Source organism: Rutilus rutilus, assembly GCF_951802725.1.
Source record: "Rutilus rutilus genome assembly, chromosome: 7".
NCBI lineage: Eukaryota > Metazoa > Chordata > Actinopteri > Cypriniformes > Leuciscidae > Rutilus > Rutilus rutilus.
The window spans coordinates 10,946,665-10,968,501 of NC_140221.1; the positions used below are offsets into that span (position 1 = coordinate 10,946,665).

At 37.3% G+C, this 21,837-nt stretch overlaps 1 protein-coding gene across 1 annotated transcript; it reads left to right on the forward strand.

The window, feature by feature from the left end:
• The first annotated feature begins 810 nt into the window (after nt 1–810).
• gna14 (guanine nucleotide binding protein (G protein), alpha 14) lies at nt 811–9,078 on the forward strand. Its single transcript, XM_084415197.1, has 7 exons — nt 811–1,042; nt 3,495–3,679; nt 3,821–3,975; nt 5,818–5,946; nt 6,025–6,154; nt 6,297–6,450; nt 7,330–9,078. The coding sequence occupies exons 1-7, from the start codon at nt 874–876 to the stop codon at nt 7,518–7,520; spliced, it is 1,113 nt and encodes a 370-aa protein (XP_084271323.1). The 5' UTR covers nt 811–873; the 3' UTR covers nt 7,521–9,078.
• Nucleotides 9,079–21,837: the final 12,759 nt, after the last annotated feature.

The window sequence follows — 21,837 nt, forward strand, 5'->3', positions numbered from 1 at the left end:
GTTCTTTCCACATAACTAAGGCACAAAGGGATCGAACCTCAGGAACTTCTTGTGTTGTGGAAGGATGGATATGTGGAAGTAGGCGTCCTTTAGATCTAAAGTGACAAATCAGTCCTCGACCTGAATTGTGACATGACTTGCTTAAGAGTAAGCATCTTGATTTTTTATTGAGCTTCCCTACAGCGCAGATCTAAAATCGGAAGAAACCATCCCATCCTTTCTTGGGATCATGGAGTACCGGCTGTAAAACCTGGACTCCCTGCTGGGCGGAGGAACCCGTTCTATAACAACCTTTACCACACAACGTAGTTATGGCAACCTTTTGGCCATGTTGTTAAAAAGTTGTTAGAAGGGTGGATACATTGTGCCAACGTTCTGTGTTTGCTGGGATGAGCATTGACATAATAGTGCTATAGAACATTCTTAGTTTAACTTGTATAACACTGAAATGGTTATTTCAAATGACTTCTACCACAGAAATTTGTATATAACACCAATCTTAAACTCTTGCTGTTTAATATTTTAAGTTGGTCAAAGTAAATGGTCAAAAATCAACTTTAATACTTTATGTAATACCAACTTTTTCCACATTCGATAGTTCAATCAAACAGAGTTTGTCTGACAAAATGGAAGTTGAATTTTCTTTTACAGTGAAGAACGTCATACTTTTTGTTAATAATTATTTAACAAGCAGAGAGCAACTGACATTAGTGCAGAGGAAAAAGGAAACAAATGCCTTACGTGACACTACCCACCCATTGAATGAGGAAGAAACTTCACCTGTAAATTACAGTGCATCAAGCCTCTCCTGAGGTAGGCGTGTTCCTATAGAGTTTCTTGAAGACAGCTCTTTTAAAACTGCTGAGTGAGGTGATGAATGCATTAACTGCAAAGTACTGGAGGAGGTTCAAGTTGTCCAGGATGGGGGACTGCTGCATGTCAGGTGAAGACAGAGAATGTGCCAGGATTCACCATGAAATTGAGAGACAGCTTAGAATGGACAAAAAGGATGCAGCCCGACAACTGAAACTTTTGCTTTTAGGTATGTACTTTCTTGGGTTTTTTGTTTGTTTGTTTGTTTGTTTGTTTGTTTATGTATGTAGATTTATTTTGATTGACACCCAAAAAAATGTAATGGTAAATATCAATCATTCGAGTTGTTCAGCATCCTAATTGAATAACCTTTAAACAATCATTTATTTACTAAATGTTTACACAATTACACAATGTCAGATGATATGTGCTACCACTTTTATACAATATTTTTTTTACAGCTTATGAAATTCACTCTTCAGATCTTTAGATGACATATTTCCTCTAACTGTTAGTGGTCACATGCAAAAACATGCAAAAAGATGTCAATGGAAAGTCATTCATACACATCTCATACAGTATGGCGTTATTTTTTTCTATTCTTTATGAATCTGAAATGCAAGTAAGCACGTCAGGGTAAGCATGCAAACAAGAACATTCTGTGAATTCCTCACGCATAGGATAGGTGATAGGATCAGCTCCAGCATGTCAACAATTTTTAATCACGCATTTATTCACGTGATTCAGATTCTTTTATGTTTTCCTTGGTGCGTTCTTATTTTTATGTTATATTTTAGTTTCAGTCTGTTTCTGATCAGGTAAATTGATACTAGTTTAATAAAAGAACAGATGAATAAGCTTATCCAGTGTTTCCTTGTTATAATTGTGATATAATCTACACCCTTTCAACAGAATTCCCATTTGTCAGACCTGTTTGACATGTAAAAGATCAGTATGCAGTGCTGCGATGTTGGAATGATTTATTTGTGGATGGCATCATACGTGGTTTTGTCCATACTATTTAGTAGTCAAGTAAAATATGCTTTTGACGGCCTCAAACAGAGACACAAAAATAAAACAATCATCAATAATCAACCACAATACTCACAATCACAATAAAAATGATTTCAGTTGATGTATTGCAGTCTATAGATTATTATATTGAAAAGTTGTGTCTAAATATAGTTTAACTACGGTTTCATATTAATACAAATCATATACAAATCATTCACACCTTACTGGCAGACCATTTTGATGACACAATGTTTATATCCTAAGGCAAATATGCAAAATAGTAAATCCATACTAGAAGTCTTTGTCTGGTCTTTATGTGTTTCTAAAAATGAGCATGAGTGAATAGATCTTTTTGTGTGAGAGAATTGTTGGTAAAGTTGGCTGCCTGCAAAATAACAGTTAGAACAGTAATATTATTATTAACAACAGATTGTTCACCTAGCCTCCCCTCCCCCCAACACACACAAATCTGTCATTCATTTATTTATCAAACACGCATTCAACTTTACCCCCTCTAATTGTATGTAAGTGTGAACTCGTGAAAAAAGGGAGATATTTTGAAGATTGGCCAAGCTGCGTTTTCGCTCCACACCAAATTTTAATAAGTAGAAGACAACTTTGGACAATTATTAGTGAACAATGAAGAAATATTTCAGTCTGTTTATCTCTGTGATGGATTGGCCATCTGTCCAGGGTGTTTATCTGCCCATGACCTGAGATTCTGGGAAAGGCTCCAGCATCCAGCAAGTGATTTGGAAAATGGATGAATGGATTATGATCTGTTTATAACAAAAAGTTCTCAAACTGCTTTGGAATATTTAATTGCTTTGCCTGACCTTTGGAATATTCTGGAATAAATAAAAGGGACTCATTTTATGTTTTGTTTCGAGCTTTGTTACTTTTTTGTTTTGTTTTGTTTTGTTCTGTTTGCTTTATTGATCGTGAACTGGTCAAAATGTCTACTTTTGTGTTCCACGGAAAGAAAATAAAACTGGTTTTAAATTATACGTTGGTAAAGAAAAGATGAGTATGACAACTATTAGCCCTGCAGTCTTATCCTCAACATACAGCACCATCAGGTTCCTCAAGAACAGGAATATTTTCTGTATGAATTACATACTTTTTAAAATAAAAAACATCAGAGCAAAGTGGAATTCAAAACTGAGATGAAAAAAAGGGAGCAGCAATAAAGTGAAGTGACGTGAATGCGAAGTATGGTAACCCATACTCGGAATTTGTCCTCTGCATTTAACCCATCCAAGTTAGTGCACACACATTAGGAGCAGCGAGTCGTGAACACACTGCGGTAGTCCACTAGAGGTCTTTGAAGCTATGCCATTTATATTTAAGTGAATAATTACCCAAAAAAGAAACTCTGTCATCATTTACTCACCATAATATGTGCAAAGTATGTTTCCTCATGGAACACAAATAGAGACACTTAGTCCAAAAGCTATTATTTTCCATAAAATGAAACTATATGGTGACCAGATAAAGCTGCAAAATAAGAAGGTTTAAGTGACAGGATGACAGAACTCAAATTTTTGGTTAAACTATCCTTTTAATGCTAATGGAACAGCTTTCTCCCACAAGAAACTTTTCAGGTAGCTACACAAAAATCGAATGCATTATGTCTCACAGATAAAACTTTCCGTGTTCCTCCACAGGCACAGGGGAGAGCGGGAAGAGCACTTTCATCAAGCAGATGAGAATTATACATGGCAGCGGCTACAGTGAGGAAGACAGGAGGGCCTTTGCCAAGCTGGTGTTCCAAAATATCATTGTTTCCATCCACACCATGCTTCAAGCAATGGAGAACCTGAACATCCCCTTTGCTGATGGAAAAAACACAGTATGCACCAGGAATTCTAAGACAAAGCATATGTTTTATTCAACAAATTTATATATAATATCTAACTAAACATGTATTATCTCTCCCCTCAAAAAAAAAAGAAAGAAAGAGAGAACACTGAAATCTATCTGTGTGTTGTAGACATATGCTGCAATGCTTAAAAATGTGATCCCCGAAACAGTACTGTCACTGGAGGCTAAATATGCTGAAGCCATCAAGAGTATGTGGAAAGACCAAGGCCTGCAGAAATGCTTTGAACGCAGGAGAGAGTTCCAGCTGTCAGACTCTACCAAATAGTAAGTGCAGTGAATATTTCATTTCTGACACTAACAAAAATAACCATTGTATTATATAGGCTACCATACTGTAGATGTGCACCATAGTAATGCAGTGGTTTTTTTTGGACATTGTTTTTTTGTTTTGATTTGAACTTGTTTCACAATGAATGAACTTTACAGTTATTGAAATGAATCCCAGATAGCAAAATTGCTGTGGCCCAGATCCGGCCCACACTTGACACTTTCATCCGGCCCACATACCGCGTGGAATGATGGCACTTGGGCGGTCCGCTCCTGTTTGCCAGATTTGGGCCACAATTAAGCCATAGCAATGCCGCAAGTCAGCCATAAACAAAACAAATGAAGCAGAACTGTCCCACATCTGGCGAGCTAAAATGACATTTCCTGTTTATTATTGTGAAGCTGTATTGAAACAATTACTATTGTATCAAACCCTATTAAACTTGACTTGACTTGGTAGCCTATATATCAAAAAACCTGCTATTTACCACCTGATACTATCACTGTGTTATTGTGCTTTTTGTAAGAGCTCTACTTACAATTTAGAAGAAAACTGCTCTTTGCTATTTTTAATACCTGTATAGTTCAGACTGTACAGCACAAGGGCGAAATTGTCAATCACACATTGGGGGGGACAGCTGTGGGATTTTTTGTGTTGGCGCATGCACACATTTTTTTAATCAAAATAAACTAAAAGTCAGAGTCCGAACACTTACCAGCATACAACAGTCATGCTGTTAAGTGTACTTGACACTTCTAGGGGGGTCCGGGGGCATGCTCCCCCGGAAGAAAATTTTGTACATTTTAAAGGTAAGTTCATTAATCTGGTGCACTTCGAGTCACCCGAATCCACTGTTAAAAATAAATAATCCACCCGCAAACCGCCCGAACCTATGATATTCTCTGATTTAGATATCTGCATCTGATCATCACACTACAATTATTCAAATTCTTAGTGTTAAGCATGATAATATGGTAACATATCACACTGACATAGGCTGATTTAAAATGAACATTTATTTAAAATAAAAGTTCTTCTTTTGCCAAAATTATATTTCCTTAATAGCCTAAACAGAGGCTTTACTCAGTTTGGGCCATGCAAATTATGGGAGTTTCCCGGGAGAAAAAACAAACCGGGAGGGGTCCGGGAGATAGGGCTAAAAAACGGGAGAAACCCGGGAAAAACGGGAGTGTTGACAGGTAGGCCAAATGTCTGTCAGATTTCGCGCTCCTCTTCTTCTGTTTGGTTTTTCCTAACTTACTGGCGGTGCACGAGCTACTAAAGGCATAGGGAAAACATGACATGGATTTCAGAAGAAATAGGTTTTGTTAATGTATAGTGTAAGGCCAGTCGAATGGTTTGGGAAATGGACCGGCCGGGATTTTATATTTTCGGAGCTGGAAAGAAAGACGTATTTGCAATCACATCGATATTGCCCGCATAATCATACAGTATGATCAAATATTGGGGGGGGGGGGGGGGGGACAAATTGTCCTTCTTTTAATATTGGGGGGGACGTGTCCCCCTGTCCCCCCATAGAATTACGCCTATGGTACAGCATGACACTAGCAACGGCAAGGTTTGATTCCTAGGGAATTCATGAACTGATAAAATGTATGTCTTGAATGAGTGATTTTTTTAGAACACAATCAAACATACTACAGAACTATGAAAACAGAAAATGAATATGGCATATGCTTGGTAATTTAAGGACAAATGTTTTGTATCTCTTTATCAAGCAAATCTGAAATATGCTTAATTCTGTGTTTGGTGAGCTTTGGTGTTCATTGGGTTCAAGACAAATCATTTTAATGTTTTTTTTTTCTTTTCTTTACTAGTTACCTTGATGACATTGACAGAATATCTGCAGCTTTTTACTTGCCGACTCTGCAGGATATTCTACGAGTCCGAGTTCCAACCACAGGCATTATTGAGTACATCTTTGACCTTCAGACTGTCATTTTCAGGTAACTCTTAATTTATTGGTGGTGTGAAGATGACTGTAACCCATTTTGTCAATTATAAAATCCCTGCTGTTGCTGCAGAATGGTTGACGTCGGAGGCCAAAAGTCCGAAAGACGGAAGTGGATCCATTGTTTTGAAAACGTTACTTCCATCATCTACCTGGTGGCTCTGAGCGAGTACGATCAGGTCTTATATGAGTGTGCGAATGAGGTTAGCCCACTTCCTTGCATTCTCAAATAGCTCTTATGGTTTATTAAGATTTGCCATCATTACAATATAGGTGATTCATTTGACAGATAAACTCTGGATTCATGTTGGTTTATTTTGTTGATATGATGTTCTACCACCACAGAACCGCATGGAGGAGAGTAAGGCACTTTTTAAGACAATCATCTCTTACCCCTGGTTCCAGGAGTCATCTATCATCCTCTTCCTCAATAAGACAGATATCCTGAAGGAGAAGATCTTAAAGTCAGACCTTAAAACGTATTTCCCACAGTATACAGGTTGGAGTGCCAACAACATGGCTTAAATTCCTATTCTTAACAAGCATTTTTGTCTTATTTTTCAGTTAAAATATCTAAAAATTATTTAAACAAGGTCAATTTACACTGCATAAGACTTGTTTTCATAGAATAATTTGTCTTTCCAAACAGGCAGATTTTTCACTTGTTTTAGGTACAAACATGTTAAAAACAATTTAAGTGAAGAGAAAAAAATCTGCCAGTACACTGGAACAAAATGTTTCTATGGAATATTGCAGTATTTATTTTAAATGATTTATCTGTGCACATTATTATTATTATTTTTTAATTCGTGTGCCCTCGTAATCTTTAATAAAAATAATTTCCCCTGCCCCTTACAACGTCATCTCTTCTATTCTCTTATGATGGTTTCACTGGCGTGAGGACAGGACCAAAACCTCCCGTTCAGCAACCTGTCACTTACGTGAGATCGCAGCAATTAGCAAACAACAACAATCCAATGATTTAATCAATTCCTGATGGACAAAATCAAGTCCCTTCCAAAAAAATGTATAGTTCAAGAAGCCTTGGATATATGTCATATAATGAAGAAAAACTATTGCAACTTCCGTTTCATTCTGACTCAAAAGACACATTCTCTGACAAGTCTTATTTTATGCAGTGTTTACTAAATAAAAATAAATTAAGATGTCATTTATTGTGGTAAATATTCTAGAGTGCAGTGTGGGGAAAGCTATTTTAAAAGCAATGAAATGATGATATATATAAAAAGAAAAGCTACATTACTCTGGTTTGAACTACTATCATAATACTGAAAATGTTAGTTACTCCCCAACACTGCTGCAGTGCCACTGACCTCCACAGACATAATGAAATCTGTGTTATCTGCTTACTCAACAGGCCCTGCAAATGATGCAGATGCCGCAATGAAGTTCATCTTGAGTATGTATGAGGAACAGAACAGGGACACAAATAAACGCATCTATGCACATTTCACATGTGCAACCGACACTGAAAATATCCGCTTTGTTTTTAACGCTGTGAAGGACACCATTCTGCGGAACATCCTGTCCACATTTAACTTGAGTTAGGTGATAAAAATGCTTTTATACATGGATTTTTTTTTTTTACCTCTGAGTCAGTGAAAATGTGAATGTGATCTGTGTGTGAGTGAGTGCTGAGATCATGGCAAAAGCACACTGTGAATTCTTATTGCATTGGCGGAAACTAAAGGGAAATTCTACTCAAAAAAAGAAATATTTAATTTAGTGATTTGCTGAATAAAGAAAGTCATGAGGGTGAGTAAATGGTAATATTTTTTGTATTTATTATTTTTGGGTGAATTTTCCCTTTAGTTTTGTTCTTAGTGTTTACCCTCTGGATTTCCGGGGACTTTTTTTTCTTTCCTTCATGACAACATTTTTCTAATTATATTAAAACCCATATTATGCTTGATAGGCCCATGCAGAATAAATGTGAAAAATTGATTAAATGTTATTTAAAAACACAACCAGCAATTCAATTAATTATTTTTCAGTAATATCAGTGATTTCTGACCCTGCCAACTTGCCATCAAACTATCCAAAAACTTCCCAGTAAACTAAGTCTACTCCAGAGAGTAAATGAGTGTTATATTGACATTAACACTTCATGTGGCTTTCTCAGTCAGTATCCGCCATTCCACATGAAATTTAAATGAAATATGAATTAAGACATGTGTCATAAAAGACAGAATTTGAATCCATGCAAATCATGTGTAGACATTGTCTATTCAAATAGTCTCTACAACACTGACATAGATACCAGAATGATACCTCAGTACACACTGTGACATTGATGCATCTGATCACAGATTATTTGGGTGGTCCTTACTTAGTTAGTTGACAAGAGGAAAAACTGCAGTTAACTGTAATTAAAATAATGTAGTGTTTAATAAATGCTGTTGCTCTAAAATAATTAGTCCAACTTTTGCATGTGTATTGACTAGATATAGTTTTACTTTATTTAGATATTATTTAATCTTTCTACATTTAGTGATGTAAAGTCTTTTTTGCAGTGAGAACCAATCTGTGACAGTGACAGTGAAGGTCAAGTATGGTAACCAACACATACTCAGAATTTGTCCTCTGCATTTAACCCATTCAAGTTAGTGCACACATGAGTGAGAAGTGAACACAAGCATTGTAAACCGTGGACACACACACCCAGAGCAGTGGGCAGCCATTTTCTGTAGCACCTGGGCAGCAACTGAAGATCATGAGATTGAAGAAACATGAGATCATGTTTGAAGTGATTGAAGAAACATGAGATCATCTAAAGAAATCATGTGTACTGATTTCTGTTCTTTCTTAAAGTTGAAGAAATAGCCTCCCCACCCCTCAACAACAATGTGTTAATTTACTTACCCTGTATGGAACGACTCTAAGTATCACGTTTGTAAATATTTACTGTATATACAATCACAATTTCTAATGTGATCATTTCTTTAGGTAGAATCTAAATTAATGTGTGTAAAACTTTAGTATGACATTAAATTGTATTTACTTTTTCTTTTTTCTTCTTTTTTTTTACAACAGATGCAATGCAGTTGTATTTTAGTGTGACAAAACACAATTGATTGTATATCAAATGCATTTTAATACTTAATTCCATCAAGTAACTATTTATTTTTGCATTTAGGTGCCAAATCATGCCATCCCACTTTTTTTTTTTTTTTTTTTTTTTCAGAAGGGTGCAACTGAAAATCGTTTGAAATGAATCTGAAATGCAATTTTACTATTTAAAATTGTATTGCATGAATACAACATAAACATCATCAGATACAAGTTTAGATCATTGTTTTCTTCATGATACATGTAGTGTAACATGTTGGAATTCAGGCAGGGAAAGGAGCAGGCTGAGAATTGGATCCACATGCAGTTGGATGAAAATGAAAATCTCAAGTGTGGTCCTTGAGGGGGTGATTATCTTGACACAGACGGACTAATCTCACCGAGAATCGGATACATATGCAGTTAGATTTATTAAAATAATCCACAAGGTTGAAAACACAGGGAGCAGGAGAAACACAAGACAACCTAGGATACAAGTAAACATTTAACGACTGACAAACACAAGTAAAACAATATAGCTTCAAGCAGCGATACGGGGCCAAGCCCTTGAAGCAGCAGCAACAGCAGTGAAGAGCAGGAAGAGTAAAAACATCAGAAATTGAACATACATGAAAAAACAGCTGGTTCAGAAGTGCAGATGAAAATGAACTCTCCATTTTCCAGATCTCATAACCTGTAGATGGCCCTGTTCCTAAATTTGGAATGGCCCCTCAGATCATGGTTCCGATGAAGCGTACCAATTTTCGTTTCGATTTATCAAAGTTTGGCCAAGATACAGCCTTTAAAGCAATTTTGGGTTGACCTTATGTTCGCGACACCATAACTATTGAACAAAAATGAATACAAAAAAAAATCTGTTCAGTAATCTCTGTGCGGCTCAGTCCGAAGATCATCTGCACTTTTTGTAAGAATTTAACAACATTTGAATGAGTAGCAAAAAAAACTGAACACTGTAGTTTTCAAAATGGCCACTACTGTAATGGGTGGAGTCTTAATATAAAATATTCATTGTTATAGGAGAGGGAAGCATTTTCTAAACTCATTCTAATTCATCTAAATCGACAACATGTATGTTAGACCCTATACCGACTAAGCTATTGAAAGAGATGCTTCCAGAGGTCATAGATCCTCTTAAAGGGATAGTTCACCCAAAAATGAAAATTGTGTCATCATTTACTCACCCTCAAGTTGTTCCAAACCTGTATGAATTTCTTTCCTCAGTTAAACACAAAATATGATATTTTGAATAAGATTGGTAACTAAACAGTTTCTGGTCCCCATTGACTTCCATAGTAGGAAAAAAATAATAATATGGAAGTCAATGGACTTAATGGACTTTCAATCAACTGCTTGGTTTCCTGACATTCATCAGAATATCTTCTTTTGTGTTCAACAGAAGAAAGAAATTCATACAGGTTTGGAACAACTTGAGGGTGAGTAAATGATGACAGAATTTTCATTTTTGGGTAAACTATCCCTTTAATATCATTAATTCATCTTTGTCATTAGGATACGTACCAAACACTTTTAAGCTGGCTATGATTAAACCAAAGAAATGGTATCTGCGAGGATATTCTTTAAGGAGCAGCTTTATGGGGGAGGTGGCCTAATTGGACACTACCATTGTTTATGTCTTATTCTCTCCTTAGATATTTTGGGGTTTATATTTATATTTATATTATATTGAGTACTTTTGTTGAATTAAGGTTAAGTAAAAGTATATTCCTTTTGGAATAAGTTTTAGGTAGATTTTGTTGTTATTTGTAGTTTATGAAGTATTGTTGTTGTTAGTCTTCCCTTGTGTGTCAAAATTGGTCTGATCAGCCAATATATAAGTCCGTTTCTTTTGTAGGAGGTCAGTTGTATTTTTGGGTCTTTTATGTTTAGAGGTTTAGTTACTGTCTGTTTATTTGACCTTTTTTTTTTGGGCCCAAAGCTTTATCTTTATTTTGTTGTCATGATGGTTGGGAAATAAAAGCTTTACTTTTGAATTTCCCTTGTGACTTCTCTTGCTTAACTGCTTGGTCCCTGACAATACTATTGACCACAACATTCTTTTAAATAGACTCAAAAATTATGTTGGCATTAGTGGAATTGCATTAGCATGGTTTAAATCATACTTATCTGACCGTTATCAGTTTGTAGCAGAAAATGAAGAGATGTCTTATCGATCAAAGGTTCAGTATGGCGTCCCACAAGGCTCAGTGCTAGGACCTTTGCTGTTCACTCTTACCCCTTTTCCACCAAGGCAGTGCTGGTGGCAGTTCGGAGCCGGTGCCTACTCGCGAACCAGTTCTTTGTGTTTCGACAGCCAAAGAACCGGTTCTCGGCCAGGAAAACTGGTTCCAAAGCGGCACCAACTCTTTGCTGGACTAGAACCGTTCTTTTACCACGTCATGCTTACGTCGGGGGCTGGGGGCGGGGTTACTGTCGAACTTCTTCTCGAACGTAACCTCCGTCTATAGTAATCCAGACGAGCAGCACAAATGTGTTCTAAACGTCTTCTTCTGACCCCAATATAGGATCGCAAAACCAGGAGAAACATTTGCAGAAAGACGATATAGTCCGCCATTGTAATTGTTATGCTTGAAGTTGGCACAAACGTTTCTGGGAAAGCTGAGACGTATGGCAACGTACACAGTGACGTAACGACGTTGTTCGCTGGGGTATCTAGTCAGTGGAAAAACAAACAGGTTCTGAGAAGGTTCGCAAGTTGAACCAACTTTGAACCAGCACCAGTTCCGAACCAGTTCTTTTTTGGTGGAAAAGGGGTATCTGTACATGCTACCCTTAGGAGATATCATTAGGAAGCATGGCATTAGTTTTCATTGTTATGCTGATGATACTCAGCTCTATATTTCTTCACGCTCTGACGTGACGTTCACAAAATTAATGGAATGCATAGCTGATATAAAAAACTGGATAAATAGTAATTTCCTATTACTTAATTCTGAAATAACAAAAAACAAACAGAGATTCTAATTATTGGACAAAAAACGTCCTCACGTAATAACCTAGAATACTGTCTAACACTTGATGGCTGCTCTGTCAAGTCTTCGTCGTCGGTTAGGAACCTGGGTGTGCTCTTTGATACCAATCTTTCATTTGAAAGTCACGTGTCTAGTATCTGTAAAACTGCATTTTTCCATCTAAAAAATATATCTAAATTACGTCATATGCTCTCAATGACAAATGCGGAACAATTAGTTCATGCGTTCATGACATCTAGGCTAGATTATTGTAATGCTATTATGGGTGGTTGCCCTGCACACTTAATAAACAAACTACAGCTGGTCCAAAACGCAGCAGCTAGAGTTCTTACCAGAACCAGGAAGTATGACCATATCAGCCCGGTTCTGTCACCACTGCATTGGCTCCCTATTAAACATCGTATACATTTTTAAATATTGCTAATTACTTACAAAGCACTAAATGGTTTAGCTCTCCCAGTACTTGAGCGAGCTCTTAACGCATTATAGTCCTTCACGTCTATTGCGATCCCAAAATTCCGGCCAGTTGATAATACCTAGAATATCAAAATCGACTGCTGGCAGTAGATCTTTTTCCTATTTAGCACCAAAACTTTGGAACAGTCTTCCTACCATTGTCCGGGAAGCAGACACGCCGTCAGTTCAAATCTAGACTAAAAACACATATATTTGATAAGTAATGTAATGTAATGAGAGGGCATGGTTAATTGTCATAGGAAGACCCGAGGGTAACTATTGTAACCACCACGGAGCAGCAGGGAAACATGAAGTGAACAATGCAACAAAGGATACACAGAACTCTTGGCAATTCAGCTAGAGTATGGTAGCGTTAACATCTTGTATTATTTATACATTGCTAACAACAAAAATTGACAAAATAAATAATTTAGGAAAGGGACTCAGGGTGTAACGTTATAAGTCCGATGATGAAGAGAAGAGGCAGAGAAGATCAAATATAAGACCTTTTATTTAAATAAAGTAAACTCAGGTAATCCAATGGGTTGGAACTGCAACAAGACAGCGTGTAGCACACAACACACAATAACGGACCACTGAAAGGAACACAAAGAAGAACTTAAATACACAGTGATAATGACAACATAACGAACAGGTAAAGTCAAGTCAAGTCACCTTCATTAATATATAGTGCTTTTAACAATATAGATAGTTTCAAAGCAGCTTTACAGTGATAATAGGAAATTAAAGTAAGAGAGATTGTTTTGTCTTCACAGCAGCTCAGGAATAAAGTTATTGTCCAGCTAAAGTTAGTTTTTGATTGATTCACTTCCATTGCAAAGATCATTAGTTATTAACTTAGGGGCCGTTTACACGACACCGTTTCAACCGAAAACAGAACATTTTAATGTGTTCCGGCCGCTCATTTGCACGACAACAGTGTTTGGTTGCTCGAGAACGCAAACCTTGAAACAGGTTCCAAGGCGCAAGTTTCATCTCCATGTAAACTTCAAAAACGTCAAAAACGTGAATCCGTGAAAATGGTGACAGCATGCACATACCTATCATGTGTTTTAGTCTATAGGTATGCGCATTTGAATATATATTATATATATATATATATATATACACATATATATACATATATATATACATACTACGCGCCTGCGCACATATCTTTCTTTACAAATTGACATCGCCAAATTACTTGTCCGGCCTGCATAATAAAGAATTTTCGTTTCCGCGTATCCATGTGAACTAGATCATTTTGATAACGTTGTATCTGTACAGAGGTAAAGGGAAGGGAAGGAGGCCTTCACAGGGGAAGAGACTAGTTGACACTTCAGGGCTGCGTTGTCTTTGTGTCCAAGCGCAAAGTGGAAGTGATTTGGCAAGTCAACTGTAAGGTTACATTTGCCAGCATATGTCCCAACACTGCACTGTACTAGCCTGTACTAGCAGCATACTTGTAGTAAATGAATACAAACTTCAGCATATTCTGAATCTCTAACATAAAATAATAGACTTCTAACCAACATCCTCCTGTTATGTGCAATTGAGTAATAGTTATCAGACAAAAAAACAAAAAAACTTGAAATTGTTGTTGTATACCACAATCAAAAAGAGCTTATACAAAAAAAATCCATGATCATCTGTAGAGAGCACGGTCAAAATGTAACGTTTTGTGCCTGGCATTGCACTGATACACACTGTGACAGTGGAGGGCAGTACAGTAGATATTTTTACATTTTTTTTCCTGCAGTTCCTGCCAACAGTGTGAAGTACTTTTTATGATGAGAGGAATCTAATAAATCAGTATCCCCTAATATCCAAATTCTAGGATCATTACTAATTGGGATACCTATACCCTTTGAGAAGATATATCAATTATATATTCCCAAAAGTCATTCAAAACAGGACAATTCCAAAGCATATGGACTAAATCGCCTTCAGACGTTTTACACCTTTGACATTTTGCAGATATGTCAGTATTTAACATGTGAAGTTTCTGAGGAGTATGATATGTTCGATGCAGAATATTAAAGGTATAGTGGAGGATTTTCTTTTTCCGGGTGGATCATCAAGACTATTGGTCCTCCTAGTTGTCAATCATTCTGGTGATATGTTTACGTAAGGCCGTCGTACGTGCTCGTCCCTAGGTAGTTTTCGCTTTCTGCGCATGCGCACTTTCAGGTGTATATGTGTGGTGAGCTACGGTTTCAGCCATTCATTGAAGCTCACCGTTCTCACCGGGTTTTTTCAAAATGTCTGAGGGTCCCAAGAGAAAAAGTGTCTACGAATTGTATGACAAGAAGAGAAAGGCCATCTTGTTTCAAGAAAGAAACAAGACCAGAGTGTTTTGGGGATAATATTTCACACGCTGGGGTGCGCTAAAAGCACAGGTTGGGCTTCCCACTGATGCCTCAGTCGCGAAGTTTCTACTCGACAGGTAAAGTTTGGCATGCTATTTGGAGAAATCCATTTAAAATCACTGCTAGTAAAAGTTAATGTAAGCTATGATTAGCGATGCTAGCCCTGGCACAAGTCACGCACTAGGCTCGTGCATGCTCTCTCGTGCACACGTTTAATAGGCGTTACCTCTCGGGAGCAGGTAGAGTGTTGCGCATGTGCATTTTTTCAAGTGGAGAGGGCGGATCTTTTCTAAAATTCAGGAAAATCCTCCACTATACCTTTAAATTGGATTTGTCTATGTTTGGTAGATATTCAAATAGTCTGCATTCTTTCCATAACACATTCCCACTCCACCAGATCATATGTACAGTCAAGATCTCCTTCCCACCTCTGCTTCAAGATTACATTGTCAAATGGCTTAAAATAATTTGTTAATGTGCTGTATCCTACAGAAGCAATACCTTTTAGGGAGGACACAATCTTGTTAAACAACATTTTCAAATGCCGACCGTGTTGGAATTTTAGGGAATGTCTGGGGGGGTGATCTTTTTGACCCAACGTCTGACTTGCAAATATTTGAAGAAATTATGTTTTGGGATTTTTATATTACTGGGACAGCAATTCAAAGCTCATTAAAGAGTAATGGCATATAAGTTGTCCAGTGTCTTTATACCTTTACTCGCCCATGCTTTTGCCATCAGCAATAACAAGAAGTATAATAGGGTTTTCACAAAGGGGTAGCCTAAATGCTTAAGCGGAATAGTACTAAGGCTGCATAGATTATGTGATTCCATCCATGCAGAAAATGTATGGATGTATTAATGGATTTTTAGTGAATGTAGACAAACATCTTTTTGAGCCCAAAAAAGGAATAACCTTTAGTGGGATGGAACTCATCTCCCACTGTTCTATCACTGTCCAGCTAGTATCAACCTTATTAGGATGCAACCAAAACCATATAAAGGCCAAAATTGCAAAGTTAAAGGAGAACTCCGGTCAATTTTAACATTGAGCTCATTTTTTTGTACATTTGGAGTGCTGTCAATACAGAGAACAACGACAAAAATCGGTGTTGCCTACACCGAGTTATTCTATTTTTAAAATTTGCACCCTATTGACTTCAATGGGGCAAGTAGTAAGCCTGCTTTTTAGCCTCTTAACATCCTTTAAGTGTCATTACAAGTGCACAGAAAATGTGAGTGATTCCTTCCGAGTGAACACGGGTGGATCTGACTGCAGTAGATGTTAGAGATATTAATAAAAATGAAGTTAATTCAGCCAGCGCTCATACCTTTGTTTACATCCTGTTTTCGGTGGAAGGCCATAGTAGTCGATTGTCGAGTTCACGCGCGTGATCATAGGTACTAAACCTATGCGCGTGAACTCGACAATCGATTACTATGGCCTTCCACCGAAAACAGGATGTAAACAAAGGTATGAGCGCTGGCTGAATTAACTTCATTTTTATTAATATCTCTAACATCTACTGCAGTCAGATCCACCCGTGTTCACTCGGAAGGAATCACTCACATTTTCTGTGCACTTGTAATGACACTTAAAGGATGTTAAGAGGCTAAAAAGCAGGCTTACTACTTGCCCCATTGAAGTCAATAGGGTGCAAATTTTAAAAATAGAATAACTCGGTGTAGGCAACACCGATTTTTGTCGTTGTTCTCTGTATTGACAGCACTCCAAATGTACAAAAAAATGAGCTCAATGTTAAAATTGACCGGAGTTCTCCTTTAAGTAGTAATGTCTAAAATTGGGAAGGTTTAGCCCGCCTTTCTTATATGGTGCTTGAAGTTTAATAAGTTTTACTCTAGTGTTTTTGCCTTTCCACAGAAAGCCAGAAAGCACTTTTAGTTCCTTAAAATAAGACTTAGGGATGTTCAAGGGGAGACACTGAAATGTATATATTTAGGTAAAATTATCCTTTTTATAACACGGACTTTGCCAATTAATGATAATTCTTTCCATTTCAGCATATCATCTTTCACTCTGCCCAGAAGTATGGAGCAAAACAATTTTTTTAACTTGTCATCATGTGTTAAATCAATCTGAATACCTAAATGTTTAAACTCATTAGTGCACAGTGTTAGTGGTGTAACTATATATTTTAATTCATCTGGTACATTAATAGGAAATGCTTCACTCTTGTCATAATTCAATTTATAGCCAGATATATCACTGTTTTCCTTTAAATACACATAGTGGGGGGGTGGGGGGCAGGGCAAATAATAAAGGAGATATAGGGCAGCCTTGCCTACAACCTCTAGACAATGTAAAGGTGCTTGACATAATACCATTGGTGTATATTTGTGCTTTAGGAGAATTAAAAATAGTTTTTAAATATCCAATGAATTTAGACCCAAAGCCCATGGTTTCTTAGGGTTACAAAAAGAAAAGTAGGCTCAATTCTGTCATAAGCCTTTTCGGCATCCATAGACAGAATGACCATTGATAATTTCTACTTTTGAGCAATTTCAATTATTTGTATTGCTACAATATCAACTTCTTAAACTACAAGCACCAAATAAGAAAGGTGGGCTAAACCTTCCCAATTTTAGACATTACTACTAGACAGCCTTCTAATATTATCGGAGCCTTGTCTATTCTTAACGAATTCTGTCTGATCTGGATGTATTATTTTTGTTATAACAGTTTCTAGTCTTAGGGCAAGCAATTTGGTCAAAACTTTACTGCCTATAAGGCCCTGGATACATCAAGCCGATGGTCGGCCGTCGGGCAGTTTTGTGCATCGGCTAACTAAGTTTTCTCAGTGTGTTCGCACCGTTGGCTGAGATTGGTCCTTGTCGGCTTTTTTCGGACAATTCGACATGTTTAATCGGCATCGGGCCGTCGGTGAGAGAGAGGACTCTGATTGTCTGTTCAGCTTAGTGAACAAGTCACTGCACGAGAATAATAGCAAAACAGCAAGCAAAGAAGTCAAAACGGTACAGATAGAAGGCTGTTCTAATGTTACGTCATCTTACCTGAGTGTTCCTTGGCAAATATTTCAATATTAACATGAGCGGAGTGGAATAAAGAAAGTGTTTAAAAGGATTGATATTCAAAACGGTAAGCACACACTGCTTTGTTTATGGTGTGTGTATCTGCAGCGTAGTCGACGTCGACTGAATGGGGATCATGCTTAGGGAGCCTGTCTTCTTCGTACTACTATTTAATCAAGCCAATTCAACATTGGCGTGCGTGATAACACGCTCCCCCCCGCAGCACGGGTATAAACACGGAAGTGGACGCACGCACCAGTTGCCTTTTGCTTCGGAGCCAATCAGATGTCTCTGAAGAGTACTATTGTTTACACAACAAGCGAGTGTGTCGGTGTTCTTCCGGGAAGACCTCCCAGTGTTGGTGTTTCAGCGTGAGTGCTGTTGCGGTGTTGAGGTCGAGACTCGCCTTCGTCCGCGAAGCGCGAGTCCCCATTACCACGCCCCGCCTTCGGGTGCCGCGTGGGGTGGGTGATAGGAGGATAGTGTTGGATGTCTCGCCCAGTAAGCATTCCCTGTGGGCTCCTTACTCCTCCCTTCCACCGCTGCCGGTGGAGTCACCCATGGAGCATGCTGGTCCATCTGTAATGGGTGGACTGGCCGTTTCACCTGGGGCGCCCCCAGAGGACAGGATGCCGATTGCTCCAGTGCCCTTCTTTCCCGAAGTGCATGGATAGCTTACTAGGTCGTGGACGGCACCTTTTACTGCCGAAAACTGCCTGAGTGGTTCTTCCCCCCTCGCTACCCTTGAGGGAGGAGCGGTGAAGGGTTATGAGGCTATCCCTCGTTCTCAATGAGGATATATTTCTTTAGTAATAATCAAATACCTACCAAGGAACTACCTTTGTACTAAATTAGATATTACTTACTGCTTAGTTAATATTGCTTCCATATTAGTTCATAGTATTAAGTTCGGTGTTAATGCAGTACTACCTATTACTTCCTGCATAGCTACTTGTTAACTACGGACCATTATTCTAAAGTGTTACCAAATAAAGTATTAGGCTATATTACAAACTAGACTAGGAACAGTCAACACAACAGCGGTAAATTGTGATAGCAACAGTGAGTGATGTTATTTCTTATTGCCTTTGGTCGATGAAATGAAAGAAGAAAAATAAAGTCTACTCTTAACTCACATGTGATCTTTAAGGCCATTAGAGAATAGTATATCAATTATCATTCAGGAGTAAGCTTCTGTGTCCTTGCTTTGTGAATCAATAAAGTTCTTAACCTCAGATGGCGGGGAGAAGATCTTTGCTTTAGGGTGATTCTCACGAAATCCAGATTTAGAAGGTGTCCAGCATCAGAATTTTTAAAATATCCTTGAAGCCAATTTTCTTTTTGCACATATAAGATTAAGGTCTGACCTTATTATAACCATTATTTTTAGAAAATTAAAAAAAAATATTTCCTATATAAATATTTACATTTTTTAGATGAAGTCCATAAAAAAAAATATATCATTACCGCAACATGACATTATATTAAATATATGGTTAAAAATTTGTATTTTTGGCTAATGTTAAAGTTAAGCTTTATAAAGACTCTTATTACTCATGCTCAAAGCTATGTAAAACTAGAGAAATTACTTTTTCATATTTTTTGTAATTTCCTTATTTTCTCTCATTACCGAAACATACGTGATGATTTACAATTTGTAAATCGTCGTAAGTAGTGTTGTACAGTATGTATATACATTTTAAAACAAAATATGATTATCTAATTATTACTTAATTTGTGAAAAAGATACATGTTACGGTAATGAAAATGCCATTTCGGTAATGAGGATCAATGTTTCGGAAATTAGATTTAGCTCACACATTCACTGCTGACAAAGGAGTTTGATGCCTAACCCTATTTTACATTTTTAAAACACATACAATTTTTAAAAGAATATTTATTTCATAAACAGTGTTTCATTTTCTCATTTATCGTAATCATCACAGTACCATGCCTTTTTTCTCTCATGCTGTCTACTTGTGAGATCCTGAGTAGTCTTAATTTTACCATTTTCCGTTCGTTTCCGATACCTGGAAAAGGAAAAATGAATGAAAGGTGAAATGCAGTAAGCACTGACATAAATACAAACTTTGGACTATGATCAAAATTGCACACAATTGTTCATTTAGGAATGGTAGGTGTGTGTGTGTGCATGCATGTGTGAGTGTAAGCACGCGCACACACATGGGCATGCATGTCTGTGAGTGATGTGTGTGAAATACTGTACAATTATGTCAGCCTTCACATTTGCATGTCAGCATTAGTGTGTACGTGTGTGTGTCTATGTATGTGTGTGTGTGTGTGTGTGTGTGTGTGTACGTACGCACATGCATGTCTGTGTGTGTACTTATGTTTCTGTGCACATGCGTGTGTCTGTGTGGGAGTGAGTGCAAGTGTTGGTCAAAACAATGAATCCAAGTTATATTTTTTCTCTATTATCACCCTGTCCCCTGACCTCTCTCTCTCCTTTCTTCTGTACTCCTCAAGTAACACTGGATTGCTGTATATTTTTTCCCTATGCTTTGCCAGCCTGTCTTTCGCTGATGCCCTTTTCTTTTCAACTGATGCTTGCCTGTAACAAAATACACAAAAGCCATCGTGCATGTAACATTTCGTAAAAAAAAAAATTAGAAATACATTGTTTTACAGTAAAACTATTAAATATTAAATAATATTACATTTATAGTAGGTGGCCTATACTGCATTCATACTGCTTTTTGTGGAAGCACTTCATAAAAATGAAAAACTAGTGACCCCTGCTCGGGGGGTTGTAAAAGCTATTTTGTTTACGCAATCTGTTCAAGAAGAAGGCAAATATCAAGTTATATTGAAATGAGCAAGAGTTATAGTGCACGTCTCTCCTTCATAAGTCTGTTTCTCATTACTGAAACATTGAGTATCATTGAGAAACATTGAGAATGAATGATAATGGTGTTGCGGAGGATAAGCGACCTTAAACATTCTTGCTAACTATGGAAGCTAAATGAGGGTTAGCTAAACTTTCCCTCTCTTTTTATATTTAGACCATAATGGGGTTTATAAAAAAAATTAAAACGGCAACATTTTTTAAAACTTCACAAACTCATGTTTCAGTAATGAGAACTAAAAAGCCATGTCGGTACTATGGCAAACAAAATTTTAACTTTTATCTGGAGAGAAAAAATAAGAACTGCTTACCCTGGTAGCCATCTTGAGTGTCACAGTCAATTATGTCCCTTCCAACAAAATTCCTTGAAAATGTTAGTTCTTTGAGGACTTAAACAATGATTGAAAATTGTTGCAGAGGATGAGAAAATTGGTCTTGGACATTTATATTCCTTATTATTGTCACTTCATTTACCAATGATCACCAAATACCACATGTTTCTTTACTGTAAATGTTTATGGTATAACATGCACTGAAGCTTTTTATTTTTTATATTTTTTTATTATAATTATTTCCATCTCAAACAACCCAAATCCAGTCATGCTGTTGCGGTAATGAAAAATTTCCCCTTAAATGTGGAAAAAACAACACAATTGGTATTTATGATGTCATTTGAAATCATGTGCAAAATTAAGAGATGTTTATAACTGTATCCTTCTTATTTTGATAGCATTTACTTTTATCATCAAAATGCTTCATGACACCTCATAAGTCTAATTTCGCGAGAATCACCCTTTAACGTTACCCGTGTGCAGCTTGGAAGGGTATATGAAGGAGTACTCGATTTCCCGATCTCTCAACATTCGCTTCACCTCCGATCATTCTGCAGCTCCGCGCTAAAATCAGGGAAGAAATGAATGCGCCGGTTTTCAAAGTATACGTCCTTATGTTCTCTCGCAAGTTGAAGGATTTTCTGCTTCTCTCTTAAATTCAGGAGTTTCGCCACGATTATCCCTTGGAGTCGTTCTGTTCGACGAAATATTTCCCGTTCTGTGCGCCCT

Bases quoted from the DNA above. Each gene is read 5' to 3' on its own strand.
- gna14 (XM_084415197.1), top strand. From the start codon at position 874: ATGAATGCATTAACTGCAAAGTACTGGAGGAGGTTCAAGTTGTCCAGG. The intron at 3,976-5,817 runs GTAAGTGCAGTG...TTTCTTTACTAG, and splicing joins CTGTCAGACTCTACCAAATA to TTACCTTGATGACATTGACA. The intron at 6,155-6,296 runs GTTAGCCCACTT...CTACCACCACAG, and splicing joins TATATGAGTGTGCGAATGAG to AACCGCATGGAGGAGAGTAA.